The 27,830-nt window shown below is 43.1% G+C and overlaps 1 protein-coding gene across 2 annotated transcripts; it reads left to right on the top strand.

Moving 5' to 3' along the window:
* Positions 1 to 152: 152 nt before the first annotated feature.
* Positions 153 to 16,380, top strand: DNASE2B (deoxyribonuclease 2 beta). 2 transcript variants are annotated; one of them, XM_079778022.1, is made up of 6 exons: positions 153 to 394; positions 3,382 to 3,559; positions 7,085 to 7,166; positions 11,822 to 11,983; positions 13,450 to 13,647; positions 14,909 to 16,380. In XM_079778022.1, exons 1-6 carry the CDS (start codon positions 183 to 185, stop codon positions 15,247 to 15,249), a joined length of 1,173 nt encoding a protein of 390 aa, XP_079634148.1. In that variant the 5' UTR covers positions 153 to 182; the 3' UTR covers positions 15,250 to 16,380. The 2 variants fall into 2 exon arrangements, with proteins under 2 accessions (XP_079634148.1, XP_079634149.1); XM_079778023.1 differs by lacking the exon at positions 11,822 to 11,983.
* The last annotated feature ends 11,450 nt before the right edge of the window (positions 16,381 to 27,830 follow it).

Raw genomic sequence — 27,830 nt, 5'->3', positions numbered from 1 at the left:
GGTTAAGTTATGTCCCTTTTTTCTCTCTAGAACTTTTTGATGACTTTGCAAACCATTCAACAATTCAGCACAAAGGCATCCGGAGTCACGCTAGCGTGTTGTGACAGAATCACAGGACTATGTGGGACTCGTCCCATTCTGAAAATGCCCGAACCACGAACAGCAGAGGTAAATGAAAGCAAATGTCAGAGCCAGCACAGCCTGAGAGAGACCTGAAACTCAGACTCCACAATCTAGAGGGAAAGTTTCCTGCTGTGGCACTGAACAGAGGTGGTAGATGGAAAATGACAGCAAGTCTTCTAAGAACAACCCTTGCTTTGCTCTTCCTTGGCCTCTTCGGGGTCCTGGAGACGACAATATCATGCAGAAATGAAGAAGGTGATGCTGTGGATTGGTAGGTAAAAGAAATGTATGGTTTTGTGCATGCAAATGGCCCGAGTGTAGAGGCCAACTGGTTCACTGTGAAGTTCCCAAGGGAGACTTCCACTTACCTCTCCCTTAAGAAGAGAGGAAATAAAAGTGTGTAAATGGGCCTAATATCCAGATAGGCTTTTGAGTGAGGGAGCTTCCCCTGAGAAAGAGCTGAGCAGCCCTGTGGGCCTGACTCACTGCTCTGAGTGGCAAGACTGGTGGACACAGGTGTGGGGTAGAGCTGACAGTTTCTCTCAGTTGGCAATTTCCTTGCATTGTGGCTTTGCTAACAGAACCCATCCAGCATCCTTTTAGAGACTGACAAAGGAGAGAAGTCAGATTACTTTCTTTCTGACGCTGGAGCTTACGTTTCTCATTATGACAATGAGGAAGAGGACACGATTGTACACAGTCCTGTTTGGTTCACCTCATTTATTAGGCAGCACAAGCAGCTATTGGAGTTGGGGGTAGGTCAGTGGCCTCTTGAGCAATATCAAAGTGACTAAACACAGCTTTGCATCATGGTCATGGATTCCCCTAAAGCTTTGATCACTTTTTCACTCTTTAATTAGGGTATTTTGGTTTGCCATTGTGGTTGGCGTCAAGCATTGTGTAAACTTCAGGCTGGAGAACGCAGGCACATTCACTCAGCCTCTCAGCAAACAGTTACTCAGCTCATAGCAGGCCCTGTGCTGAGCTTTGAATACAGAAATATCAATAAAACATATTTGCCCTAATGAGCTCATAGTTATGTGGGAAGGGCATAGATGGTGCATTGGGGAGCGTAGAGCCCTCAGGTTTCTCTGAGTGAGTAGTTTTGAACTAAGTAGTTAAGAACAAATATAAGTTAGGGAAACAAGGGAGATACAAGGGCTTCTCAGGCCAATGAAGGAGCAATGAGAAGGTCCAGAGGCAAAAAACAAAGGGGAAAGTTTGAAAGCAGTTCAATATTGCTGACACATAAGGAGAAGGTGAGGAGATGGTAGGAGGGGAGTTTAGGGAGATAGGTGAAGAGCTTCATGTGCTGAGCCCCAGGGTCTGAATTTGACTTTGAAAGGTCTACTGAAGGACTTCAGGCAGAGATGTGATGTGGCCAGATTCGAATTTTAGAAAGCCTGCTAGCTAGCAGTACTGTGACAGCTGGGCAGCTGGGGATCAGTCCAGACGCATGAGGACCAATAGGACCTTTGCAGTATTACACGTGAGAAGAGGTATAGACCCAACTTAGAGAAGTGGTCATGGAAACAGAAAGGGGGGAACGCTCTGAGAAGACTTAGAAATGGATGGCTGAAGGTCGTAGGAGAATGAGAGAAGTTAAAAAAGACTTTCAGGTTGCTGGCTTCTGTGATTGCGGGAATGTGTTCCCTAACAGCAGGGGATGAGGAGACTTGGAACAAAATATCACAAACTTGGTTTCAAAAAATATAAAGATGAGCCTCTCTGGAACATTCTTGCATTTAGATTTATCTGACCTCGGCATAGAGATCTGGGCTAGAAATTGATTTAGGGAATCATCAACATATAATTGGAGATGCTCACCCAGGAAAAATATTTAAAAGCACTAGTTCTCAACTGCTGTGCCATGGCAAATGGATAGTTTACACACCCTTTACTGGGGGGGGGGGGGGGAGAGCAGAGGGAAGAGGCATCAAATTGTTATAAATATTTAAAATTTTTTCTTGCTCTAACTAAATGGACATATTAGCAAATGTCAGTCAGAGGGGATGCTGAGCTGAGCAGACGGTGAGACCGTCTAAAGCTGCTACAACTTACTGTGAGAGTTAAAGGTGGAGTAATATTAAGTCAGCACCAAAGAATAATTTTCTTGCTTCCTGCCACATGTGAGGAGCTTGCCCTGAAAGTAAGAAAGCATGGTCAGGGCAGGAAAAAATTTACTTAGAAGCCTAAGATTAAAGAAAAGCAAGTAAATAGTGAGAAGCTTTTATGGGCAGTTGAGACACTGTTGGGGGTAATAGTAAATTCATTACAACGTTTGCTTTACTGTGAGTGTTGGAGGATTAGATGTGGGGTTTGTACCATTAGGGAGTATTTGGCTGGACCGGGATGATTTTGCCCTCAAAATGTCTACAGACAGTTTTATTGGCACAACTGGGGTGTGCTATTGGCATCTAATTGGTGGCAACCGGGGATGCTACCATGCACTGGACAGTCTCCCAACACAAAGAATGATCTGGCTCAAAATGTGAATAGAGCACATTGAGAAACCCTGAGTGAGGTGATCCAAACATGCCCACATGCTATATTGGCCCAACCACCTCTCCTCCCCAAAGGAGATATACAAACAGGAGACAATAGTGAAGGAAAGCACGGTGCCTACTTAATTAACCGGCCAGTCACAAAGGTGAACTTAGGGCAGAAGAGAAAAAACACACCAAAGACCTCTCCAGTCCAGGCCTGGGCCTTGGCCTTCTCCCCAGTGTAGCAAAATGGACTGTGGAAACGACAGAGAGAGGCACTCTCAATATTCCTGTGCTATCACTGTAGGAATCCCACCACCAGGCCGGTTAATGTCTTAGAATATGTCCAGTCAGATTCACTTTTCCTTCTCTGGGAACAAACAGAATAAGGGTGGGAGCCCATGGAGCATCAGCCTGCAGACTGAAGGGTCCCGGGTTCAATTCCGGTCAGAGGCACATGCCCTGGTTGTGGGTTCAGTCCCTAGCAGGGGGCATGCAGGAGGCAGTCTATCAATGATTCTCTGTCATCATTGATGTTTCTATCTCTCTCTCCCTCTCCATCCCCTCTGAATGCAATAAAAACTATATTTAAAAAAAGAAAAGAATAAGGGTGGGGGAAATAGCTGAGGGCTTGAGCACATTCCTTTCCTTAGACTTACAGGCCTTCGTGAAACGTAAGTGAAATGATATATTTAAGTGCTTATATTTAAGTGGCTGCCATCAGGGAAACAGTCAATATATGTCAGTCATTCATAATTATTGCCTTTGCTAGGTTTACCTTTTATAAATTACCTAAAAGGCAAGATGAGGAAAGTAGAAAGACTGGGTTAGAATACCTGTACCTGGACTCTACAACCAGAAGCTGGAAGAAGAGCAAGCAGCTAATGAACAGCACCAGGAGCGTTTTGGGAAGGACATTAGAACAGCTGTATGAAGCCTATGCCTCCAAGGTATGTGATAGTTAATTATTCATTTAAATCATATAAAAATGCATAAAACAGAATCCAAAGCTTCCAAAAGATTTTAACTGCTCGGCTACCCAACCCCCAACCCTTGCACCTTGATTCACAATCTGAATCAACCTGAGCAAGACCTCAGGAAATATTGCTATAGAGTCATTGGACTCTACAGCAGCAATTTTTAACCAGTGTGCCATGTCAGGCACACAGAGGTGCCGCAAGAATTTTTAAAACAACCAATATCTGACTAGTGAGTCAGGGGCACTGACCTCATTTTCCTTAGATTGTCAAATCAAAAATGACAACTTCTAAGACAACAATAGCCATCTTGTGTGAATGAGTCAAAATTATACCTTTTTTTTTTTTTTTTGTCAGAAAGGCAAAAAATATATTTTTTGGTGTGCCGCAGAATTTTAGTAATTAGTTTATATGTGCCATGAGATGAAAAAGGTTGAAAATCGCTGCTCTGCAGTAATACCAAATTGTTGATACATTTCAGCACCATGTCCAATGGTATCACTGGGCAAGGTGTGAACTAATTAAATAGCGAAGTCTTCTGGCTGCCAAATTCATTGCTTGCTATCTCATCCCTCTAATGGAACTATGGAGAAGAACCCGCTCCTGGTACAATGCAATGCAGATCTTTGATCAATGCGGCATTAGTTACGGAGTTGTTTAAGCCACGAATGGGGGTGACTTATGTAAGGGGTCACCCAGTCTTCCTTTTCATTAATCTTTTTCAAAATGGTAGGTTGAGGCCTAGACTCTTGTTCAAAACCCTACATCTAACGTGGAGATTAAACCTGCTATCTGGCCTTCATCAGGCGATGAGCTAACCAGCAAAAGAGACATAAGGTAAGTAGGCTTGCTGGCTCAACGTGGGCAGTTTCCCGGCATCCCTGGCACCATCTGCGGTTCAGTGACAAGATACCGCTTTCAATCAGGGGTGACAAGTAAAATCAAACAATAATCAATGTCCAATTACACTCAGGTATGCATTTGCTAACAAACAACTTACATAAATACATCAAATGACTTGGCACTTACAATGTTCTGGGCTTTTACATACATTAACTAATTAATCCCCCAGCAATACTATTAGGCTCTGACATTGCTGTGCATGTGAATCTGAATATTTATTCAAAATGTGCAGAGAGCTGTCACTGTGTTTGCTAATGTTCGCTTACTTGCCATTAAGACCAGCCTTCAGAGCCAAGTTTCAAAGTCAAAACTTAGTTGTAAGCTGTTTGACTACCTGTGAGGTGCCAGGCACTGCTCTAGGTGCTTTAAAAAGAATATTTTATCTCAGCAGCAACTCCGTTTTGAATAGATTATTATGTAAAATCGAAATCGCCTGTGGCTGCTTCTGCTTTCCAAGGCTGGGGCTGAAGGGCCGGAACACAACTCAGCAGTGATAAAATACACACATTGTTCCCTTCCGGTCTCAGAGACTGAATGGGGGGGCGGGGAGGGTTGAGGGAGTGGAGAGGAGCAACCATGAGCCTCTGTCAGCAACCTTAGTTGGGGCAGAAGGTTCTTAGTTTGGCAGAATATAATAATAGTATTTGGAGGCTCAAAATCAGAGCCTAGGAGGGCAAGAGAGCTAAACTGCTCTGCAATATAAAAAAGGGGATAGATGGGAGCTAGGAATTGAAAAGTAAAAGAAACGTGGAGGGAAATTGGGGGCAGGTCAGCATGATCATGTACAATTATTCAATGTTCATACCTTCATGAAAACCTGCTCATACACAATGCCTTGAGTGATGGTTCTAGGGAAGAAATTACAGTAAAGGGGCTGATTTCCAGGTGTGATTGGCATGGAACCAGAAGAAGAATGACAATAGTGGGTGATATCCAGGTGAGATTGGGTGCTTTTTGGAAACTGGAACTATGTGACTATGAGAACATAATTCCCCACCTCTTGACCTGGAGTTGAACTTCTGAGAGTAGAATGCAAGGTCAGACCAACTGGTTTTAAATCTCACATGTCAAGGTGACCTAAACCAATATCTGGATTACATTTAAAATTGTTTCTCTTCTTTTGCCTTTGTAAACAAGAATCTTCCATACACCTTCCTAATAACACCAAACAATGTTGCTGTGGTCTGTACCTGTCTGTTTATATTCCCAGCTAGACTGGAGGCAGAGACCGTACCCTTCTTGTTCACTAGTCAAAATAATACTCACATATGTGTTAAAGGAATAAAGCTGTCCAAAGGCACATGCTTACATCTGCTTATTCTTAAGTCCATGATCTTTCCCCTATGTTAGAGAGCCGCTATTCCAACTATGGCTACAACCCCTAGTTGTTCAAACCTGGTTAGAATAATTCATGTCATCATATTATAAGAATAAATTTCCTCATTGAATCCTTCCAGAGCCCCTCCACATTGCACCCCAAAGGCACACACTGCCCTCATTACCACATTTGCTGCCCGCTTAACAAATAACTGTCAGAGGTCTCCAGAGAAGGATGCAAATGGTAGCTATGGTCAATTGTGGAAAATGAGGGTGAGGATACAGCTTACTGCCCTGATGTTTCTAAATACAGTAGCCAAGAATGCTACGTAGATTATGCTGCACATTTTTTTTTACAAATGTTTTTAGATTACATCAAATAATTAAGCAGCTATAAAAGATTCAGTTATTGACTTTTTTTCGGAGAGAAAAGCAAGGGCTTTTCTTCAGGAAATGGATTGTCCTTTTCTGCTTTTAATTGTCACTGAGATTTTTTAAAATATCAACATTATTGGATTCAATAAAGATCACTGCTTCATGACACAAATGAAATGAAACCACACAGAGCAAATACGAGTAAGTTTCTAAAACGTGACACTGAGACACTCTCAAAATAGTAGCTTAATTTTGGAGAATTTATTAGTATTTTGGGTTACCAGAGGAAACCCAATACCACACCTTCAGTTTCACCACTTTTTCTAAGCAGGAAAATACCAATTTAGGAAGATGAAGTGATAGAGAAAGGGACCGAAGGAAAATCCTCTCCAGTCAGTGAGGCAGGGGAGCCGATAATGAGAAATCCTGATTCAACACAGTGGAGCACAAAGTAGACAGAAGAAATCAGATCCTGACAACCTGTTCTGCATTGTGCCTATACTATCAATGGGAAAATCCCCGGTGTAATCCTTGGCTGGTTGTTCCTACTTCATTTCCTGAACAAATACTTAACTACTTTTTTATTATACACCGGTTGCCAAATCAGAAGCATGGGTCCAAAACAACCAAGGGATATAGAAATGTCATCCTCACACACATCACAATGCATAGGGCTCCTGCCATGCAAGACAAAGCCATGCCTGCGTGTGAATGGACTTTCTGGCCCTGGTCTTGTAGGTCCCAGAATTCAGATTGATGGGGAAGCTGCCCATTAGGAGAATGGGTGACTTCTCATGCATATTAATGAAAGCTCTGCATTGCAGGCTAGGTAGCTGGTAGAAATGTTGTGAGCATTTGTAAGTGGGAGATTTGCACCATTGTAACCCTAATATGTTCCTGCAGAATAACAACACCGCTTATCTAATGTACAATGACGCAGTCCCTAAATCTGTGAATTACAGCAGAAGATATGGACATTCCAAAGGTATGACAAAGGCTCTTAGTTTCTCTTTCTTACTGAAAGTCAACACTTTCTTAAACATTTTGTCTTCAATATTCTTATATTCCACACTAGAAAGAGAGCTTTTAATTGTTAATGCTTTATTTTGAGTTATCAAAACATGTGATTTCTCTATCACAAATTATAATTACATAATTTCCTTTTCACAAATGCCTTTTTCTTAACATATTTTAGATGTATGCTTTATAACAGAAATTCATGTACTGACTACTGGGAAAAGTAGCCAGTATATATATATATATATATGTGTGTGTGTGTGTGTGTGTGTGTGTGTGTGTGTGTGTGTCTCAGTGTGTATACCCGCACATTTTAGTCAGGTTTATTTAGTTACAATTTACATAGAGTAAAACTTACTCTTCTTAGTGTTTAGTTCCCTTTGAAATAAACATTTACTTTTCAATGTTTATTTACAAATGTAAAATTTTATTTTTAATTAGTTTTTACATTATAGTAATTTTTGTTACATGTTGTTATTACATATTATAGCAATTTTTATTATAATAACTTTTAGTATTTTTCTATTTATAAGATATGCATCTACACATGTACATGCATTTTAGAAAAATTCAAAATGCCAGTAAACACAAAGAAATCTGTCATCTTAATACACATTAGATAATCACACTTAATGCTTTCTAAATTTTTCTATCAAGCATATTTTTTTAATTTTTTAAATATATTTTTATTGTTAATAGTATTACAGATATCTCCCATTTTCTCCTCCTTTCCCCCCTTCTCCCAGCCCCTATCCACCCCTCACAGGTCTTCACCACCCTATTTATCAAACATATTTTAAAACATTTTTATAAAACTATCATTACAACTAGTTTTCAACCTTTTTTCAACCTAACATATTATGAATAACTTTTCATGGCAGCAAGTATTCAGAAGGTTCCAAACCCAAATGTCTTCAGGAACAGGCAAGAGATGTCAGCAAGTTAAGTGGGCAGAACGAGCAAGGTAACTGGGGAGGTGGAGAGTACATACTTAGTCTAAAGGGGCAGTTACTACTTAGCATGCCTTATCGGAATGCAATTTTTCAGAGGATGTTGAAAATTAGTATTTGTGGGAAATCTCCCCAGTGTTTAAAATTTGGCAATTAATTCAAAGTTTTAAAAATACTCTGCAAGCATAATAATATGAATCTGCGGGCTAGTTTTGCCCTGTGGGCAGCCAGTTTGCAACCTCTGATTAAGAATATAATTTGTAATGGCTGTCAAATATCATGATCATTGAATATTTTTGATTTAGCCAAGTTGCCCTCCTATTTGCATGGAAACCAACAATTTTTATAATATGCTACATTCTCTAAATTCTCCACCAACTATCTCCTACCACCACTCTCATCCACTCTGTTAGTTGCTACAGGGATTTGGGGGAGGAGTGAAGAGAGGGACTGGAAAAGGACTGGGACTTAATGTCAAATGGAGGAGTTCTCTTTGCCAACGGGTGTCTTGACATCCTGTGGCATTCATACCAGGAGGTTAAGATTTCAGCCAAATAGCACACTCATCTGAGCAGAAGAGAGCCCCTGAAAGTTATCCAGCTCAGATAAGCAACAAAATTTTGAACATTTTCTATTCATACACATGCATTGAGAGAGCAATAGTGTGCTTTCTTAAGTGTGTTTTTGAAAGAGAAAGAATTGGCAGGCATTTGGTTCCCACTTAACAATAAGGCAAACATGAATGAGTTTTATGTTTGCATGGTCATATACAAACCAGAAAGTCTTGTCAGCACACCAAAACTACCAAAACTACCCTAATCTATATATATAAAAACCCAGTGACCGTTACAGCGGAACCACCAGGACAACCAGAACGACCAGTGGCTATGATATACACTGTGACAGCTGGATTGCCCCCAACACCTCGATCAGGGTGGGGCCCACCAGCTAACTACCTTGGCTGGCAGAAATTTGGGATCCGGGGACCTGGGAGGTGCTTGGTCTCAGGCAGCTGCATGGGGAAAGCTCTTTTTTTGGCAGAAGTGGACCCGGAATCAGGAAGCCGGAGTCAGGGATGGGGTGGGTATGCTTTCCTGGTGGCCACAGCAATCCCTGCGGGCCATGCACAGCACCCAGGCATCTGGCCCCAGTTGGAGTAGTGGCAGGAATAGGGGCCACAGGGCCCAGGAGACGGCACACAGGAGCCAGGAGGCACGAGGCCTGACCTGGGCTCTTATCCCAACCGCTGCCCAGCAGCACCAGCAGGTGGGCCATGGTGTGCAGCGAGGCACTGGGCCGCCCACCAGAGGGGAAGCGAGCCAGGAGGGCAAGGCCCTGCGCCAGCCAGAGCCCAGAGCGCTGTGAGCGGGGCTGGAGCTGGAAACCCTGGAGGAGTGGGTGGGGCTGCAGCCCCGGGCCTTTTCGGCTTTGGCCTTGGAATTCTGCGGGCAACCAGTGTACTGGCTACCAGTGCGTCAGAGGTCAGCACCACTTCAAGAGAGAGGACGTGGCGGAAAGTGGCAAGGCCACAGGAGGGATGGGAAATGTGGCCATCTTCAGGAAACACAGCTGCCACGGTCTTCAGTAACCATGAACAGATAATCTTTGGTCTCGGTTCTACAGAAGAGGAAGCTGAGACTCAAAGAAGGGAGCCTTCCGCAACACCTCTCCCACTTCTCAGACCTGACCCCGGGCAGCATTGTTTTCGTTGAAAGTAGAGGATCCAAAATGGTTTTAGATCTTTGCTATTTTAGGCAGAAAATAATTTAGCACAGGGAATTGGTGCTTGGGAAATCATCGGAAAGCTGGAGGAGGGGGTATTAGGCTGGCCCCCAGGAAAGACTCCCTGCCCAACGGGAGGAGCTGCTGCCTCAGCCACAACTGAATTCTAGGACACTCTGGCACACCTGTGACCCAGGGATCAGGAAACTGCTGCCCCCGGAAGTGCCCTCCAGCTCCCACAGAACAGGTCACTGGGCACTGCCTCTGCCACAACTGCCTGTGCACAGCCTGGATTCCACTGCAGAAAGCCTCCACATCTCTGCAAACATGATCACCAGCAGCAAACAGCCCAAACTGCAGGAAGATGCCTCTGCCCCACTTCTGCCTTCAAAATATTGTGCAAGCACATCCAATCGGCAGAAACAAATTCAAATCCAGAAACCTAGCTGCAAAGGAGTTTGGGCAATTTCAGGCTTTTGTCTAGGAATGAGATCTTGCCAATGTACCTCATGTGCCTGGTATTGATAAAAATGGGGCCCGGATGGTGGGGCTCAGTGGTTGAGCATTGACCTATGAACCAGGTGGTCACAATATGATTCCCGGTCAGGTTTCAGGCTTGATCCTCAGTAGGGGCATGCAGGAGGCAGCTGATCAATGATTCTCACCATGGATGTTTCTATCTATCTCTCCCTCTTTCTTCTCTGAAATCAATAAATATTTTTTTAAAAAATAGAGTCATGCTGTATATATGTGTTATAATGAGTTTTTCATGTCATGGATCACTAATGTCTTTCCTGTTAAAACCATACTTAGAGAACATTATTTATTTATCATTCATTTTAATTGATCTCAGAGAGGAGAAGGGAGAGAGAGAGAAACATTGTTCTGTTGTTTCCTGCACTCACTGGACTGGGTATTGAATCTGCAACCTGGGCTTGTGCCCTGACTGGCAATCGATCCACCACTTTCTGGTGTATGGGACGATGCTATGCTGGTACCCTGACCCCAAATTCCAGCCTCCAGAACTGTGAGAAAAATACATTTCTGTTGTTTAAGCCACACAAATTTATGATATTTTGTAATGGCTGTCTGAGCTGACTAATCCTATATAATAAAAGCCCAGAGACCAAATGGCAGAACGACTGGAACAACCCTGGCCCTTCGCCCTGGCCGGCCCCTCCCCCAATTAGCCCCCATAGAGGCGGGTCAACTGGACCCCACCAGTGCATGAATTCATGCATTAGGCCTCTAGTATATTTATAAACAAAGAAATAGTCATAGATACCTGTTGGACCAGGTTCTTTTTGCCATATCACAAGATGATGAAAATTTCTTCTTTGCTGGCTTCCATGTTACTTGGCTCTAGAGATTTTTACTAAACACAACTAACTGAAATGCTTCAGCATGGTTTTCCCTTTTCTTCTTTTTGATTCTTTTTTTTTTTTTTCTGGTTTGTGGAATTGGGTGATTCTTCTGCAAATACATGAGCACCAGTTCCTTACAACAAATTAGTGCAAGTACATTTCTTCATTTGATATTTTCTCTTTCAACTCTGCTTTTTAGCCAACTTTTGAAAATAACTTAGCTGCTTAGCAGTGAAGACATATCTAAAGCTTGCCAGGTAACTATATAGGTTAACAAAGTCAAATTCCAACTTAGCAAATTTGCATTCTGTCAAAACAAATTTTCTCTGTGGTTTCAACAAGAAATTTCTCTTAATTCTTCACAGGATGACTTCCCTGGGCCCCCTTTTGTGGACGCTTATTATAAAAAATGGGGCAATTGTGCCTGAATTGGTTTTGAAATCTCTGAAAAAAATTAGCTTGTGATTATCGGCCTAATAAAATATTAGCCTGAAGTATAAATGGGCTTAAATGTTGTAACTTTGAACTCTATTTGAAAAAGGAGATTTGCTTTTCTAATGTGTCTCTATTAACTGTATCTTTGGTAGGTTTACTGCTGTGGAACAGATTCCAGGGGTTCTGGCTGATTCATTCTATTCCCCAGTTTCCTCCAATCCCTGAAGAAGGCTATGATTATCCACCCACAGGGAGACGAAATGGACAAACTGGCATCTGTGTAACTTTCAAGTATAACCAGTACGAAGCCATAGGTAACATTAGTGTGTGCAAAAAAGATAGCAATGTTGAAGAAGGGGCAATATTAATATACTAGAGGCCCAGTGCATGAAATTCGTGCATGGGTAGGGTCCCTAGGCCTGGCCAGCGATCAGGGCCAATCAGGGCCTTCCAGATGCCGACAGGGACCTCCCTTTGTTCCATGTCACCCCCTGGTGGTCAGCGCACGTCATAGTGATTGAACTCCTGGTCTCCCAGTCGAACTCCTGAGGGGACACTTTGCATATTATCCTTTTCTATATATATAGGTTTGGGCTATATGAATAAATTGGTCACTTCATTTGTTTCTCTATTCATAGACCTTCTGATCCCTACATTCTAATATTGGCTTTGCCATGGTGAGACCTAGGGCAGGCTCACTTACTGAAGCTTGGTTTCCTGGGTCTTTCCATGAATTCTATGAACTTGATCAGGGGTAGTAATTGCAAATGTCTACAGAAGCCAAACAGGTAATAGAAATGGGTGAAGTAGGTGAATGTTGCATGGGCAGTGGATATAGTGACAAACTGGGGTATTGACTCTCCCCAGCTTCTCTCAAAGAAGAGAGAGAGAGAGAGAGAGAGAGAGAGAGAGAGAGAGAGAGAGAGAGATCCTGCTTTTTAAATATGGTCTCAATATTTTTTTTTTTTAAAAAAAGTACAGATCTCATGTTGCCTGTAGCCTGCCAATCTGACCCATCTGAGTCCCCAGATGATAGGCCTCAAGCTCAAACGGTCCAATTAGTTGGTTTTGGAAAACTATGATAGAGGAGGAGTATAAGAAGGAACACCATTTTACCAATCACTCTTTACTTAGATGGCTGCTAAATAACAGCAAAAAGTGACTTGCCTCTAGAAAAAAGGTTTAAAAATATTTTTCATCCAATTTTCATCTTATGACAAGGAGTTCTGAGCCAAATCAAACTCCAGTCTAACTAGTGGGGTTCATGTAATGATTAGACAGCCAAATAACAAAGAGCTTAGGTGTGCACATCATGAGTTGATCATTCCTGAAGCTGGAGATTGGTACATGGGAGCTCTCTACTCTCCAACTACCCTCCCCCGCAGGGGGGGGAGGGTAAAAGACATATGGCCTCTGATGCCAGTCTGCCTGGGTTTGCATAGCAACTCCATCAGTTGCAAGCTTTATAACTATGGGCATGTGACATGAATTAACCATTAATTCATCTATAAAATGAGGATAATGATAAATGAACTTACCTAATAATAAGATTGCTATGAGGACTAATTAGTAAATCCCCTTAAAATTCATAAAACAATGCCTGCAAAGTAGGAAATGCTCAATAGGTGTCAATTATCTTAACTCAAAAGTTATTTGAAAGCTATTGGCTTAAAGAAGGGAATACTTTTGTTCTGTTTTTTAATTCACAAAATATCTGGAATAAAAAAAGACTTCCATTTGTATCTTAATTCTCAGATTTTTTTGATCATTTCTTTTTCAGACTCTCAGCTCTTGATCTGCAACCCAAACATTTATAGCTGTTCCATCCCGGCTATGTTTCGGCAGGAGCTCATTCACATGCCCCAGCTGTGTGCCAGATCCAGCTCATCAGAGACCCCTGCCCGGCACCTGGCCACACTTCAGTCAGCTCAGGGACAAAACTTCCTCCATTTTGCAAAGTCTGATTCTTTTATTGACGGTATGAAAGACCATCATCAAATAATATGCTATATAACTCTGCTGCTGAACTCGTTTGGGATTGTGTAAAGGAAATATTCTGATTATTCAGGGGAAAAGAAATACAAAAGAGGGACAAAGAACATTTTCAGACACAAATATCAGCTTAGTAATAATGATAATAACTTTTATTTGCATATTACTTTAGCATTTACAAAATGTTCTTCCATCTACTATCTCAATTATGTTGTTATTATTGTATCTGTGACGTCCACATATCAAAGATGAATGATGATTTTCATTCCTGAGGATATTTTCAGATACTTTTCCTATATAAAAAGAGGCAATATGCAAATTGACCACCATTCCAACACACAAGATGGCCGCCCCATGTGGTCAAATATGGCTGCCCCCATGTGGACACAAGATGGCCACCACAAGATGGCCAGCAGGGGAGGGCAGTTGGGGGCGATCAGGCCTGCAGGGGAGGGCAGTTGTGTGGGACCCAGGCCTGCAAGGGAGGGCAGTTGGGCGGGGGAGGACCCAGGCCTGTAGGGGAGGGAAGTTGGAGGTGACCAGGCCTGCAGGGGAGGGCAGTTGGGGACAACCAGTCCAGCAGGGGAGCAGTAAGGTGTCGATCAGGCTGGTAGGGGAGTGGTTAAGGGGTGATCAGGTTGGCAGGCAGAAGTGGTTAGGGGCAATCAGGCAGGCAGGAAGATGAGCGGTTGAGAGCCAGCAGTCCTGGATTGTGAGAGGGATGTCCGACTTCCATCAAGGGGTTCCATATTGGAAAGGGTGCAGGCTGGGCTGAGGGACATACCCCCCCATGCACAAATTTCATGCACCAGGCCTCATGTCCTATATAATAAAAGGGTAATACGCAAATCGACCAAATGGTGGAACGACCGGTCTCATGACGCACACTGACCACCAGGGGGCAGACACTCAACACAGGAGCTGCCTCCTGGTGGTTAGTGCTCTCCCACAAGGGGAGCACTGCTTAGCCAGAAGCCGGGCTCACAACTGGCGAGCACAGCAGTGGTGGCGGGAGCCTCTCCTGCCTCTGCCGCAGCGCTAAGGATGTCCAACTGATGGCTTAGGCCTGCTCCCCACGGGAAGCAGGCCTAAGCCATCAGTTGGACATCCCCCAAGGGGTCCTGGACTGCGAGAGGGTACAGGCCAGGCTGAGGGATGCCCCACCTCGAGTGCATGAATTTTGTGCATCAGGCCTCTAGTCTAAGTATAAATACTAACCTCACTATCTTTCTCCTTATAAACTCTAGACATTTTTGCAACCTGGATGGCTCAACAGTTGAAGACCCACTTGCTTACCGAAACCTGGCAGCGAAAGAGACAAGAGCTTCCTTCAAACTGTTCCCTTCCTTACCATGTCTACAATGTCAAAGCAATCAAGATATCTGGACAATCTTATTTCAGTTCTTATCAGGATCATGCCAAATGGTGTATTTCCCAAAAGGGCACCAAAAATCGCTGGACATGTATTGGAGACCTAAATCGGAGCCCATATCAAGCCTTCAGAAGTGGAGGATTCATTTGTACCCAGAATCAGCATATTTACCAAGCATTTCAAGGATTAGTTTTGTATTATGAGAACTGTCACTAAACTTGATGAATGGACATATGTCCTATTAATTTCAACATCGACAATGGATCTTCTCCCATTAGATTCATTCTGTATATATTAAAGCCTGTGAATGTACTTAAAATCCACATATTGTCAAGCAAAACACTTTTCTCCACATATTGTCAAGCCAAACACTTTATCTTCTAACTAGAGGCCCAGTGCATGAAATTCTTGCACTGGGCGCGGGGGGCGGGGGGTTCCCTCAGCCCAGCCTGCTCCCTCTCACAGTCCAGGACATCCCTCTCGAAGTCTGGGATCCCTCGTTCCTACTGCCCACCTGCTTGCTGCTTCTTACTGCTTGGCTCACTGCTCCTTAGTGATGCCACGGAGGTGGGAGAGGCTCCCACCACCGCTGCTGCACTCACCAGCCGTGAGCTGGTCTTCTGGCTGAGTGGCACTCCCCCTGTGGGAGCGCACTGACCACCAGGGGTTAGCTCCTGCATTGAGCGTCTGCTCCCTGGTAGTCAGTGTGCATCATAGCGATGGATCGTTCTGGTCGTTCCACCGTAACAGTCGCTTAGGCTTTTATTACATAGATTAGTGGCAATTTATCTACTTTGCATTTATATTCTCTAAACATAAACTATCATATATAACTAAAATGAGAATGAAAGAAAAAAAATATTTGCTCCAGATTAGTCAACTCTCAATTGTTTGTGGAGTGATTGGCAATCTTGCAGATTAGATTTCATCTCCTTCACAGAGACTTCCCTGACTCTCCTACCCACCTTTTTTCTGAAGGGGGAGGAGGGAAACCTTTCTCTGTGTATTTCATACTATTTACTCCTATTCCTCTTAAGTTTCTTTCTCACTGGTTTATGGTTAAACTATACCATTCTTGCAGCTGCTATTTACTAACTGTGTGATCTTGGATCATACACTTGAACTCTCTGAGCCTTGGTTTTCTTATCTATGAAATAGATATAAGAAGCCTAACACAGAGTTACAATACTGTGGAATTTGAATCTGAATTTCCACCCCCAGCAAGAAAAGACAAAAGAAAGTTTAGAATGAGTAGTATGTTTCAAAATTTTTTAAAATCAGATTAGGAGAAAGAAATGAAACGTACCTAAGTCTAGCCCATCAACTTAAGAGAAAAGAAGTGTAACAAAGAAACCAGAATAAAATCTAATACTTTTAATTTCAGGATGCTTCATTTTATGTAATTCTTATTAATAAACATAGCTATTATATACATCAATAATAATAAATTTATATTAAGTACTAATGGCTTAATAAAGTTTGAGATATGGTTCCTAATTTCAAGAAGTTACAACCTAGCAAAAGTAATCACAACATCAGGAAGGATTGCAGAATAACTTGTTTCTTTTTTATTTGCATTTTATTCTTATTTTAAAATATTATTATTATTAAGACTTACTACGTATAAATGCTAACTTCATTATCTTTCTCCATATAAACTCTAGACATCTTTGAAGCCTGGATGGCTCAACAGTTGAAGACACACTTGCTTACCGAAACCTGGCAGTGAAACAGACAAGAGCTTCCTTCAAACTGTTCCCTTCCTAACCATGTCGACAATGTCAAAGCAATTAAGATATCTGGACAATAGTAGTAGTAGTAGTAGTAGTAGTAGTAGTAGTAGTAGTAGAGGCCCAGAGAGTGATTAAAATCACTGGAGAAGGTGCCCCGCCTCCCCCCATGCGAGGAGGCACCCCGCTGGGGGCTGGGACCTGTGCCTGACTCAAGCAGTGCCCTCTGCTGTGGGAGTCAGGCCGGACGGCGCCACAGGGGGCCGGACTGGCGCCGCAGGGGCCAGGACCCGTGCCTGACTCACAGCATTCCCGGGCACCCCTGCCTGTGTCTGCTCTGGGGCTGCCTGAGCCACCACGCCGGCTCGGGCCGGCCCCCTGCCTCTGTCTCCATCTCCGCTCTGGGCCTCACCTACGTGCGCAACCTCCTCCTGTCTGGTCGTGACCCATTACAGAGTCCCAGCCTAATTTGCATATTACCTCTTTATAATATAGATTATTTAGTAGTGTCCTTGCCTGTGCCTTAGCAATGATAGCTGGTGGCCTTGAACACCAGGAAAACAGTGCTGGGTCTGTGGTCCAAGCTTCTTAGGCTTGTTACCATTTCCTTTGCCAAGAACACTGTTCTGATCAGATGTATCTATCCCTTTCTGACTCCCCACCAAAATTGATATCCTAGCATTCTGAAGGAATTAACCTAACAGCTTCCAAAGTGTCTCTTTTGTCCTCATGAACTAAGTCACTTTTTCTGTAAAATGTGGCTTTTGACCTTGATGCTGAAGACTTAACTTATCCCCATCCACATAGAGAGAGTTATTACTCCCTCCCTACTAGTGAGAAAAATGAACCTCATTAACATTTCCAGTATCCCTTGAGAGGTACAGAGGTTCAGTATTATCATGTGGCATTTGCTATTTTTTTAAAAATTTCATGTCTCTCACTTAGACAGCACTTTTCTTTTTTACACCTACACTGGAGGCCCATTGGACGAAATTCATGCAAGAGTAGGCCTTCCTTCCCCTGGCTGCCAGCACCGGCTTCACTCTGGCACCCAGGATCCAGGCTTCCCTCACAGCCCTGGCTTCATCTGGAAAGTCATCCGATCTAAGTAGCATCTTACGCTTTTATTATCATAGCTAGTCCCAGTGGTTCAAAGATACCAAATACTTGGGAGGAAAAAAATATATCTTGGTCTTGGAAGTTCCCTGTGGTGGAGCTTAGAGGCAGTCACAATAAATGAAAGCGAGCTAGCATTGCTGTCTTTCTCAACATATGCCCAGGAAATGCTACCCAATTATGCTGATTCATATGGGGAGACTGGGAGAATGACATTATTGGAAGGAAACTGAAATATATGAGAATATAGAGGATGTTTTTGTTGATTCTCTTTGGGTGAAATGGGAGGATTTGGGAGAGATCAATGAATGAAATTTAAGTTCTAAACTATGGTTTAAAAAAGTACTAGAATGAAAGACTCATATCTAAGATGGGAGTGTATCTTACAAAGAAGTATAAGATGTGTTTGGCTGGAAACAACTTTGTAATAGTGGAGAAAAAATTAAAAAAAAAAAAACACCCAACCTATGGCACTAAATAGAGGATGGCAGTTCTAACATGACAATCCCAAATCATTTCTGCTGTGCCCCATACCCTTCTTATAAAAGCTATTTTCCACAATCTGTTGGTATCAAGAGACCCTTTCCTCTCCAGCTCTGAATAACTGGACCAAGAGTTGGCCTGTGACACCAAAGAAATTAAGCCATAGGCCAAGCCAACGCAATCAGATTTGAGAGTGAGTTTAAAGCAGGGGTGCCAACACTGAGTTTTGAGGCTAGGGAACTGCATCCGGAGGGTCATGTCCATTGAAGATAACATCACCCTTATGCACAGTGAAGCAGGGCATGCCGGGCTGCAAAGGCTGGAGAATGGTGCAAATGTACCACGAGATCAAAGGAGCACAGTGAGAGTGATATTAGTTCCCAACTTAGTTCCTCGTGGAACCCAATTATTCTCCCTGGTCACATATTCTATGACATACCCCTATATTCTTTCATCAAACGCCTCATTTTTAGTTTAAGTTAACTTGAGTAGGTTCCTGTTTCTTGCAAGCAAATAATTCTTGTCTAAATCACGTAGACACAAGAATGACAGTGTGAATGTAGTACCAAATCATCTCAATTGGAATACTAATTGAGAAATGGGTCATAAACAATTCTCACAATTTCACAATCTCAGGTGTTTTACATATCAACACAGAATATAGGTTATTCTGTGTTGGTATGTAAAATGGGAGGTTAACTTGAGATTGTAGAATGGAATAATAAATATGCTTCATATGAAGCATTTTGTGGGATAGAATAAGAAAGAATAATGATAGAGATTCAAATAATCAGACACTTACTAAGGGTTTTATTCAACCAAAATAATTCTTTATTAACTTTTGACTTAACATACTGACAATTTCATTTCCCAAAGAGTAGATGAAATGACCAGAACCTGAGATTTGCAAACGAAGTGAAATGGAAGTAATAGTGCCCCTAAAGAAAAAGATCTCTGGATGATTATTAGGGAAAGAAAAGTTTAATATAGCCCAAGTTTTAAGAGTCTGAGATTGTGATACAGAAGAAAATATGATTCCATGGCAGAAGACTCTTAAAAGGAATGCAGTTCAAGAGGTTAAGAAGTTATCAAAAATAAAATTTTGACTATATGATTTCTCTATGAGAAAGAAAAGGAGAAAAGGTCTACAGAAAGTAATGTAACTACCGGTATATAGCCTATTTTCTCACAAGCTCATATATAGCTTAGGTGCATACAAAGCATGGGAGGAAAAGGCCAATGAACAAAGAAGAGTAAAAGAATGGCATTAACCTATATACAGAATTATGTGAAACCATGCAGTTATTTGTTACAAAAAAAAATGTGGTTAACAAAAAAAATGTTTATACTTATTTTTGGATCAAGATTACATTAGAACTAATAGTAGTTTGTAAATGCCAAAAAAAAAAAAAAAAAGGTCTCTTTTATTTTTGTCTTTTCAGTAGAGATGAATGGTATTCAAACTGAAAAGGTATGGGAAAAAATGGTCTGAGACAACAAAATCAAGGCCACCACAATGTGATTTTAAAAGATCACTCAGCTCCCGCCAGTGAGTTTGTTTCCAGGCCAATCTTTCACAGTGAAAACTACCGAAAGAGCAGAAATCTTTGAGAAAACATGGAAGACAGACAACTATCATTTTAATTTTCAAAACCAGATGGAAGATCTGTTCCCCAGTGTAATCCCCAGTGTGATTTTTCAGTGGCTCTTTAAAAGGCCAGATTGCAAACCCTTGGAAAATGATCAACTAGACAGTCTGCAGGTGTCAGCATGAACCAGGTTCTCAAAGAGTCAGGCATCTCTGACTACCTCACTTCTTTTTTTGACAAGAGTTATAAGACTGGTTGGTCATAAAGTTGTAGTATCCTTGGACTGCAACAAAATGAAGCTCTCTCTTGATATCCTTATTGTCAAGATGATAACTTGGGGTGAATTTGAGTACAGTCCAATTAATTTATGCATTATTTAATGGGTGGTGATAGTGAATCTGTGTCAACTTGAAAGGAGGTTCTTGGTATCATACCAAAGTGCACAAGCATTTTTCCCAATTTAATCCATCAAGCATACTCTAGACTAGACACCGTGGTGAGTAAAAGAAACAACACTGAACAAGACAGTCTCTGCTCTTATAGATCTTATATTTGAGTCTGTCCTTAGCCTTGTTCCATAAACATTTTTATGTGACTTTGGTAAGTATTCAGAAGATATATTTGTTAAATTTGTATATGCTAAGCAGGTAAGAGGAATATCAAATTCAACATGTGATGAAATTGCATCACAAGGAAATTTGAAAGGCTAGTGTCATGGGTTAAACCAAGTAATCATATCTAATAAAGAGGGAATATGCAAATTGACCATCACACCATCACAAAGATGGCAGCGCCCAGAGCCACAAGATGGTGGCACCCAGTCTCCTCAGCCCCGCCGGAGTCCTCCAGTCCTTCCAGCCCAGCCAGGAGGGGGGCGGGCAGGCGCACGGTGTGGCCGGACCTGCCTGCAGCCGCCCAGCTGCCCAGGGCCAGCCCGAGGCGCAGGCAAGCCTCGGATGGCCATTGTGGGTTGTTGATGTGAGATATGATGTCCTGGCAGAAGATTGTAACAAGTGAAACATGAAAAGGTAAATGTGAGAGATAATGTTTTTTAAAAGCTGTGAAGATGTTATGCCTAAATTAATAATAACTGTAGTTATTTCCATAATGGGAACCTGACATATAGTAGGTGCTCAATAAATATTTGCTTGCCACCATAAAAAGATCCTATTACTGAACATTGGCAAGATATCTATGAGCCTTTGTATAAGAATGACAATGGGTTTACATATGTCTGTCACTCAGTGTCCTGCAGGTGGCTGGCTGATTATGGTTACATGGAAAAGATGTCCTCTATTGTAAACAGATGCCTTCTATGACCTTTATGACTGTGGCCTTATTAGAATCACTCTCCACCCAGACCAGTTGTTATAACCTTACATAACCAAACCAGACCTATATGAGGCAGCATCATAAAGGGAATAAAATGATTTTTTACCCATCTTTCCAGCATTTATACATTCAATGAATGGAGTCATTTTCAATTAATTACTTTAAAAACCCATCCCTTAGTCTCATTCTTCCCACCCTGACACTTCTCTTTAAAAAAACTTTCAGCCAAACAATAAAAATGTCTCATCACTGTAGGCAGTGGCCAATGACATGTAACTCTCTGCCAAATCTCAAAGGTATCAACACAACTCCCCACAGGAGGCAGTGATGGTTAGAGGTCTGGATCCGGCTGTCCCTAGCCCCATTTCACTTCCTCTTCCTTGTTAACTGGCCTCTCTTTCCACTTGACTTATTTATTTCTAAGATTTCTTGATTTTTATTGTTTTCCTCCTCAGATTTTTTGCAACATTCCTTAAAGAAAATGTTTAATACATTAGTGTTATTTGAATGAATTCAGTATGCCACCCCATGAGAGCCCAGCTGAATTTGGAGGTGGGAGCAGAGTACAGCATAACAGAGTACAGTTATAACAGTATAACAGGCTGGGTTTGAAACCTGGCTCTGCCGACCTTGAGCAATTACCAGCTGTGTGACCTTGAACAAATTATTTAACCTCTCTAAGTAATTTTCTACACTGAAAAACAAGAATGATAATAATAGGAATAAGATAATCTATGTAAAACACTTAGTGCCTAGCACATAAAAATGTTCCCTTATCTTCCATTTTAAATTATCAGAACAATAATAAATATTAACTGTATTAATTAATCTTCTTAATTCAAAGGTTGAGGGAAAAGTAAATGCTCTATCTGCACCACGTTCTAACAACTGCTCAATTCTGTGAAGAAATCAATCTAACAGATTGGTGTAACTAAAGCAAAGGAGCTGGGAATGCTATTTGAGTTGTTCCCTTTCTCCATGGTGATAGTGCTTCCTCAATAACAAATAGACAAATATATAAAAGCCAGTCATTTTTTGCTTTATCTCATACTTGTGGAATCAAGAGGAAATGAGTGAAAGATATATTCTCAAGAGAAGAGGAAGGCACAGGCATAAGCCTTGCAAATATGCATGAAAGTTCTTTGCAAATGCTTTCAGTACAACATTAACAAGCCGACTAAAGGGAAAGGGTGCTGCTGTCATTGTTTGCAGAGCAAACAGGCGTGAGGCCATTGAGGAGAGCAGGGCTTTGGAGGTTTAAATTCCAGTTCTGCTACTTTCCATGCGGCCTACGGCAATTTGCCCAAACCCTCAACGCCTTGATTTCCTCATTTGTAAAATGGAGAAACTAAGAAAAATAATACATGTAAAGTTCTTACACACTAAGCAGGCAGTGTATACTGTATCACTACTCCCTTAGGGCAATGCTAACGAAATAAAATTATGTGTTCTGATCAGGGTTTCTAGGCTGCATCATCTGAAGTGTACATGGTGCTTTGGTACAAAGGAGGACTTTGTATCTGAATAGGAGGCAGGCAGGTGTTCAATAAATATTTGATCATTTGTTTTGGCTTTCATGGAAGCACCTTGTGTACCTCATACGTGGGTTAGGATCTTCTTCATAACCTTTGCAGGTAGGGAAGCTTCCAGCTTCTAAGGTTTGCAACATCCTCACCTAATCCCAAGATCCTGTCTATTTCATTCACCACTGTTTTCCTTCATTTCCTAGAGTCTCAGAAAGTTTCCAGTAGTTTTGCAGGAGACCTATCCATGGAAGGAAATCTTGTTGATATTTGGACTGTGTTTAAGCTTGCACTATGTGTAATTATCTCTTTATGGTTGGGAGCTATTTCAAACAGAATTGAGGGAAGAAGAGTAATTTAAATGAGTGTCCTAAGCAATAGATCAAAATCAATGTCACATATCTATAACCTTCTGAAAAAGGGGCTGTCTCCCTTTTTTTTTTTTTTCTTTTGTGTAACAAGATTGTTATAACCCCTAGAGGCCACTGATTCATGAGGGGATGGGAGCTGTGGACTTTGGGGGCAGGGTTGGTCTGAGCAACTTTGGGTCAGCCAAATAACTGGAGTGTCAGGGGTGGTTTGCGGGGAAAGGTTCTTTAGAATAAGGAGTCAAAGCAAGAAAATAGAAATTCCACCCTTTGGTGCATATATTATGGGGGAGAAATATATAAATCAATTTTGAAATAACTTTATCTCATATATTAATGTTTTGCATTTCTTTCATATTTTTAACATAGTTTTAAAATTATTTTTAAGTTTTTAAAATATGTTTTTAATTTTAAAAAGAAATATATGTTCACTAGAGATTATTGCAATATACAGATAAGGAAAATGAAAAAAATTCAAAGTACTTCGCAAAAAAGCAGATCAGTGGCTGCCTGGAGCTGGAGGTTGGGGGAAGTAGAATTAATTAAAAGGGGCATGAAGAAACTTTTGGGGGGAGATGCAAATGTTTTGTCTTGATCGTGGTGATGATTAAAAATATGTATACATTGTCAAAATTCATAGAACTGAATACTTAAATGGCTTGCAGCATTTCACTGCATGTAAATTATACCACTCTAAAGCCAATTGATACTTTTCAAAGTACTTCTGTCATCACCCATACAAAACTACTGTTAATACTCTTGTGTGCATTTTTTCAAATGATTTTTATGTGTAATATATACACATATTAGTTTGTTTCAATGGGGAAAAAATGGCATCATTTTTTATCAAATGTAACTGGTGTGTGTTTTTTTCAATTTCTATTTTTTACTCTCTTGCCGAGAAGTAGATTCTACTACCATAACCAACTGCTCCACAAAGCTTGTTACATAACACCCAAGGGGGGTGGGGGGTAACTTGCTTTGAGGAGAGAGAAACAGGAAGCTATTTTGACTTCAACAGCTTCCATGATCTCGTTGTTGATGATTTAATAATCACTGCACATTTACTAGGCAGGGTCTAACTATATAAATGTTGGATAACATTTGCTATCAAATTTTAATGGCCACTGAGTGCTGAGAAACCCACAAGCAGCAGCTGCCAAGACTCTTGATCACATCACATCTGCCTCTGAGAATGTGATTCTATCTATGTGTGTGCCTGATATACGACACAAAGCTCTTTGCACCTGGAGTTTTACCAGACACTTTAAAGAAAGAGGCAACAGAAAATCCTGACTGCTTCCTTCAGAGGCAAAGCTATCATTTTCCAGAAGTAATTTTAAGGGAGGCAAAACTTTACCTCTACCCTCTTAGAGTCTCTGGCCAGGTCTAAGAATGAAACTGATGTAAGACAGAGTAACAGGATAAAATCATACAAACTTTATTTAATATAGGTTTTATGTAACATGAAACCTTCATAAGGAAATGAAGACCAAAGAAATGGAAAAACCTAAATGCTTTTATGCTAAATTGAACAAAGAGAGGCAATTGTGGAAAAGCAACTAAAATAAATGGGGAGGCGAAAGGAAGAAAAGAGTTATTTTTTAAAAAAATTTTAATGTAAGATTAAGGTGTTTTATTTTTTATTTTATTTTTAAACTATAGTTTACATTTAATATTATTTTGTATTAGTTTCAGGTATACACTATAGTAGCTAGATAAGCATATACTTTACAAAGTGATTCCCCCAATATTTCAAGTACCCACCAGGCACCATACATCTATACTAATAATAGAGGAATATGCAAATTGTCCTGGATGCCATCACAGTAACGACCGAACAGCAGGCTGCATGGGGCGACAAGGCCGGCAGGGGGGTTACTGAGGGACAACCAAAAAACTGAACAGCAGGCTGCGTGGGGTGACCAGGCCAGCAGGGGGGTTAGTGAGGGATGACCAAACGACTGAGCAGCAGGCTGCGTGGAGCAACCAGGCTGGCAGGGGGGGCAGTTGGGGTGACCAGGCCAGTGGGGGGGACAGTTGGGGGCAACCAGGCCAGCAGGGGGGCAGTTGGGGGCAACCAGGCTGGCAGGGGACAGTTGGGGGTGACCATGTTGGCAGGGGGGCAGTTGGGGGCAACCAGGCTGGCGGGGGGGGGCAGTAAGGGGTGACCAGGCCAGTGCGGGGGGGCAGTTAGGGGCGACCAGGCCAGCGGGTGGGGCAGTTGGGAGCAACCAGACTGGCGGGGGAAGAAGTTGGGAGCGACCAGGCCAGCGGGGCGGGGGGAGGGGGGGGAAGGAGTTGGGGGCAATCAGGTTGGCAGGCAGAGTTGGTTAGTGGTGATCAGGCTGGCAAGCAGGTGAGCAGTTAGGAGCCAGCAGTCCGGATGGTGAGAGGGATGTCCCACTGCCAGTTTAGGCCCGATCTCTGGGATTGGGCCTCAACCGGCAGTCAGACATCCCCCAAAGGGTCCTGGATTGGAGAGGGTGCAGGCTGGGCTGAGGGGGATCCCCCCCCCCCAAGTGCACAAATTTCTTGCACTGGGCCTTTTGTAGTTATTATAATACTAGAGGCCCAGTGCACAAAAATTCGTGCACTGGCGGGGGGGGGGGGTCCCCCTCAGCCCAGCCTGCACCCTCTCACAATCCGGGACTCCTCGGGTAGGGTCCCTAAGTCTGGCCTGAGATCAGGGCCTATCGGGGCTTTCCTTCCCTGAGCTGCAGGCAGCTGGACCCACTCCCACTGCTACCATGGCTTGCCATCTCTGCAGCACTGTCCCCCCCTCCCCTGCCACCAGTGGCCTTCCTTTGCAGGTGACAGGCATGGGATGGGATGGCTTGGCCAGCCTGGGCCTCCCTCTGCGGGGCAATCTCTGGCCACCGCACACCTGCCACAGAGTCACCGCGAGTGGCCTGGGCCTCCCTCTTTCTTTGCTGGGGGGCAGAGCCAGCCCTGCGAGGGGCCATTTGCCTACCTGATCACCCCTAACCACTCACCTGCCTGCCTGATCACCCCTAACCACTCACCTGCCTACCTGATCACCCCTAACCACTTACCTGCCTACCTGATCACCCCTAACTTCTTGCTGGGGGGTGGGGCCAGGCCTGTGAGGGGCCGTCTGCCTACCTGATCACCCCTAACCACTTGCCTGCCTGCCTGATCACCCCTAACCACTTGCTTGGGGGCAAAGCCAGCCCAGCAAGCGGCCTTCTGCCTACCTGATCACCCCTAACTGATTGCTGGGGGGCGGGGCCAGCCCTTCGAGGGGCTGTCTGCCTACCTGATTGTTGCTAACCATTCTGCCTGCCTGCCTCATCAATCCTAACCACCTGCTTGGGGGCAGAGCCAGCCCAGCAAGGGGCCATCTGCCTACCTGATTGCCCCTAACCACTGGCCTGCCTATCTGATCACCCCTAACCATTCTGCCTGCCTGCCTGATCACCCCTAACCTTGCTTGGGTGTGGGGCCAGCCCAGCAAGGGGCCATCTGTCTACCTGATTGCCCCTAACAGCTGGCCTGCCTCCCTGATCGCCCCTAACCACTGGCCTGCCTACCTGATCACCCCTAACCACTCTGTCTGCCTGCCTGCCTGATCACCCTAACTGCTTGCTTGGGGGAGGGGGGGAGCCTGGCGAGGGGCTGTGGTGGTTCTGGTCTCTGGACATTCTGGTCGTTACGCTTATGGTGGCTGGCCTTTTATTATATACTAGAGGCCTACTGCATGAAATTTGTGCACTGGGGAGAGGGGAGTGTACCTCAGCCCAGCCTGAATCCTCTCCAATCTGGGACCCCGCAGGGGATGTCCAACTGCTGGTTTAGTCGGACATTCCTCTCACAATCCAGGATTGCTGGCTCCCAACCGCTCGCCTGCCTGCCAGCCTGATCACCCCCTAACCACTCCCCTGCCAGCTTGATCAACGCCTAACTGCTCCCCTGCCAGCCCAATTGCCCCCAACTGCCCTCCCCTGCCAGCCCGATCACCCCCAACTGCCCACCCCTGCTGGCCCGGTCACCCCTAATTGCCCTCCCCTGCTGGCCCGGTCGCCCCCAACTGCCCTCCCCTGCCAGCCCGGTCGCCCCCAACTGCCCTTCCCTGCCGGCCATCTTGTGGTGGTCATCTTTGACCACATGGGGGCGGCCATCTTGTGTGAGGCGTGAAGGTCAATTTGCATATTACCTCTTTATTATATAGGAGGATTATTGACTAAATTCCCTATGCTGTAATTTACATCGCCATGACTATTTTGTAACTACCAATTTATACTTCTTAAGACTTTCATCTTTTTCACTTAGTCCTCTAAACCCCTACCCTTTGGCAATCATCAATCTGTTCTCTGTGTCTGAGTCTGTTTCAATGTTGTTTGTTCATTTCTTTTGTTCTAGAAAAGAGTTATTCTTACAAGGTCAGTTTGTACAGAATTCTCTGGGCCTCAATTCCCTGAGTATATTTCTTTCCTCCTGGTACACAGAGGACATCATTCACATGGGAATTTTATCACCTGCATTTAGGAAGAAAAAGGGAGGTCAGAGCACCCTTTTTACACCTACTCAGTGCATTTAGCTCCAAATAATCCTTAAACCAAAATGTCATATTTTAGGGTAACATACTCTGATTTCCTTCATAATTCTGAACTCCTGAGAGCCAGTTCCCTCTCT

This window comes from Cnephaeus nilssonii, assembly GCF_951640355.1.
Source record: "Cnephaeus nilssonii genome assembly, chromosome: 7".
Classification (NCBI taxonomy): Eukaryota; Metazoa; Chordata; class Mammalia; order Chiroptera; family Vespertilionidae; genus Cnephaeus; species Cnephaeus nilssonii.
Note: the sequence above shows the minus strand (reverse complement) of the source record. Positions and strands in the feature narration are given on the sequence as shown.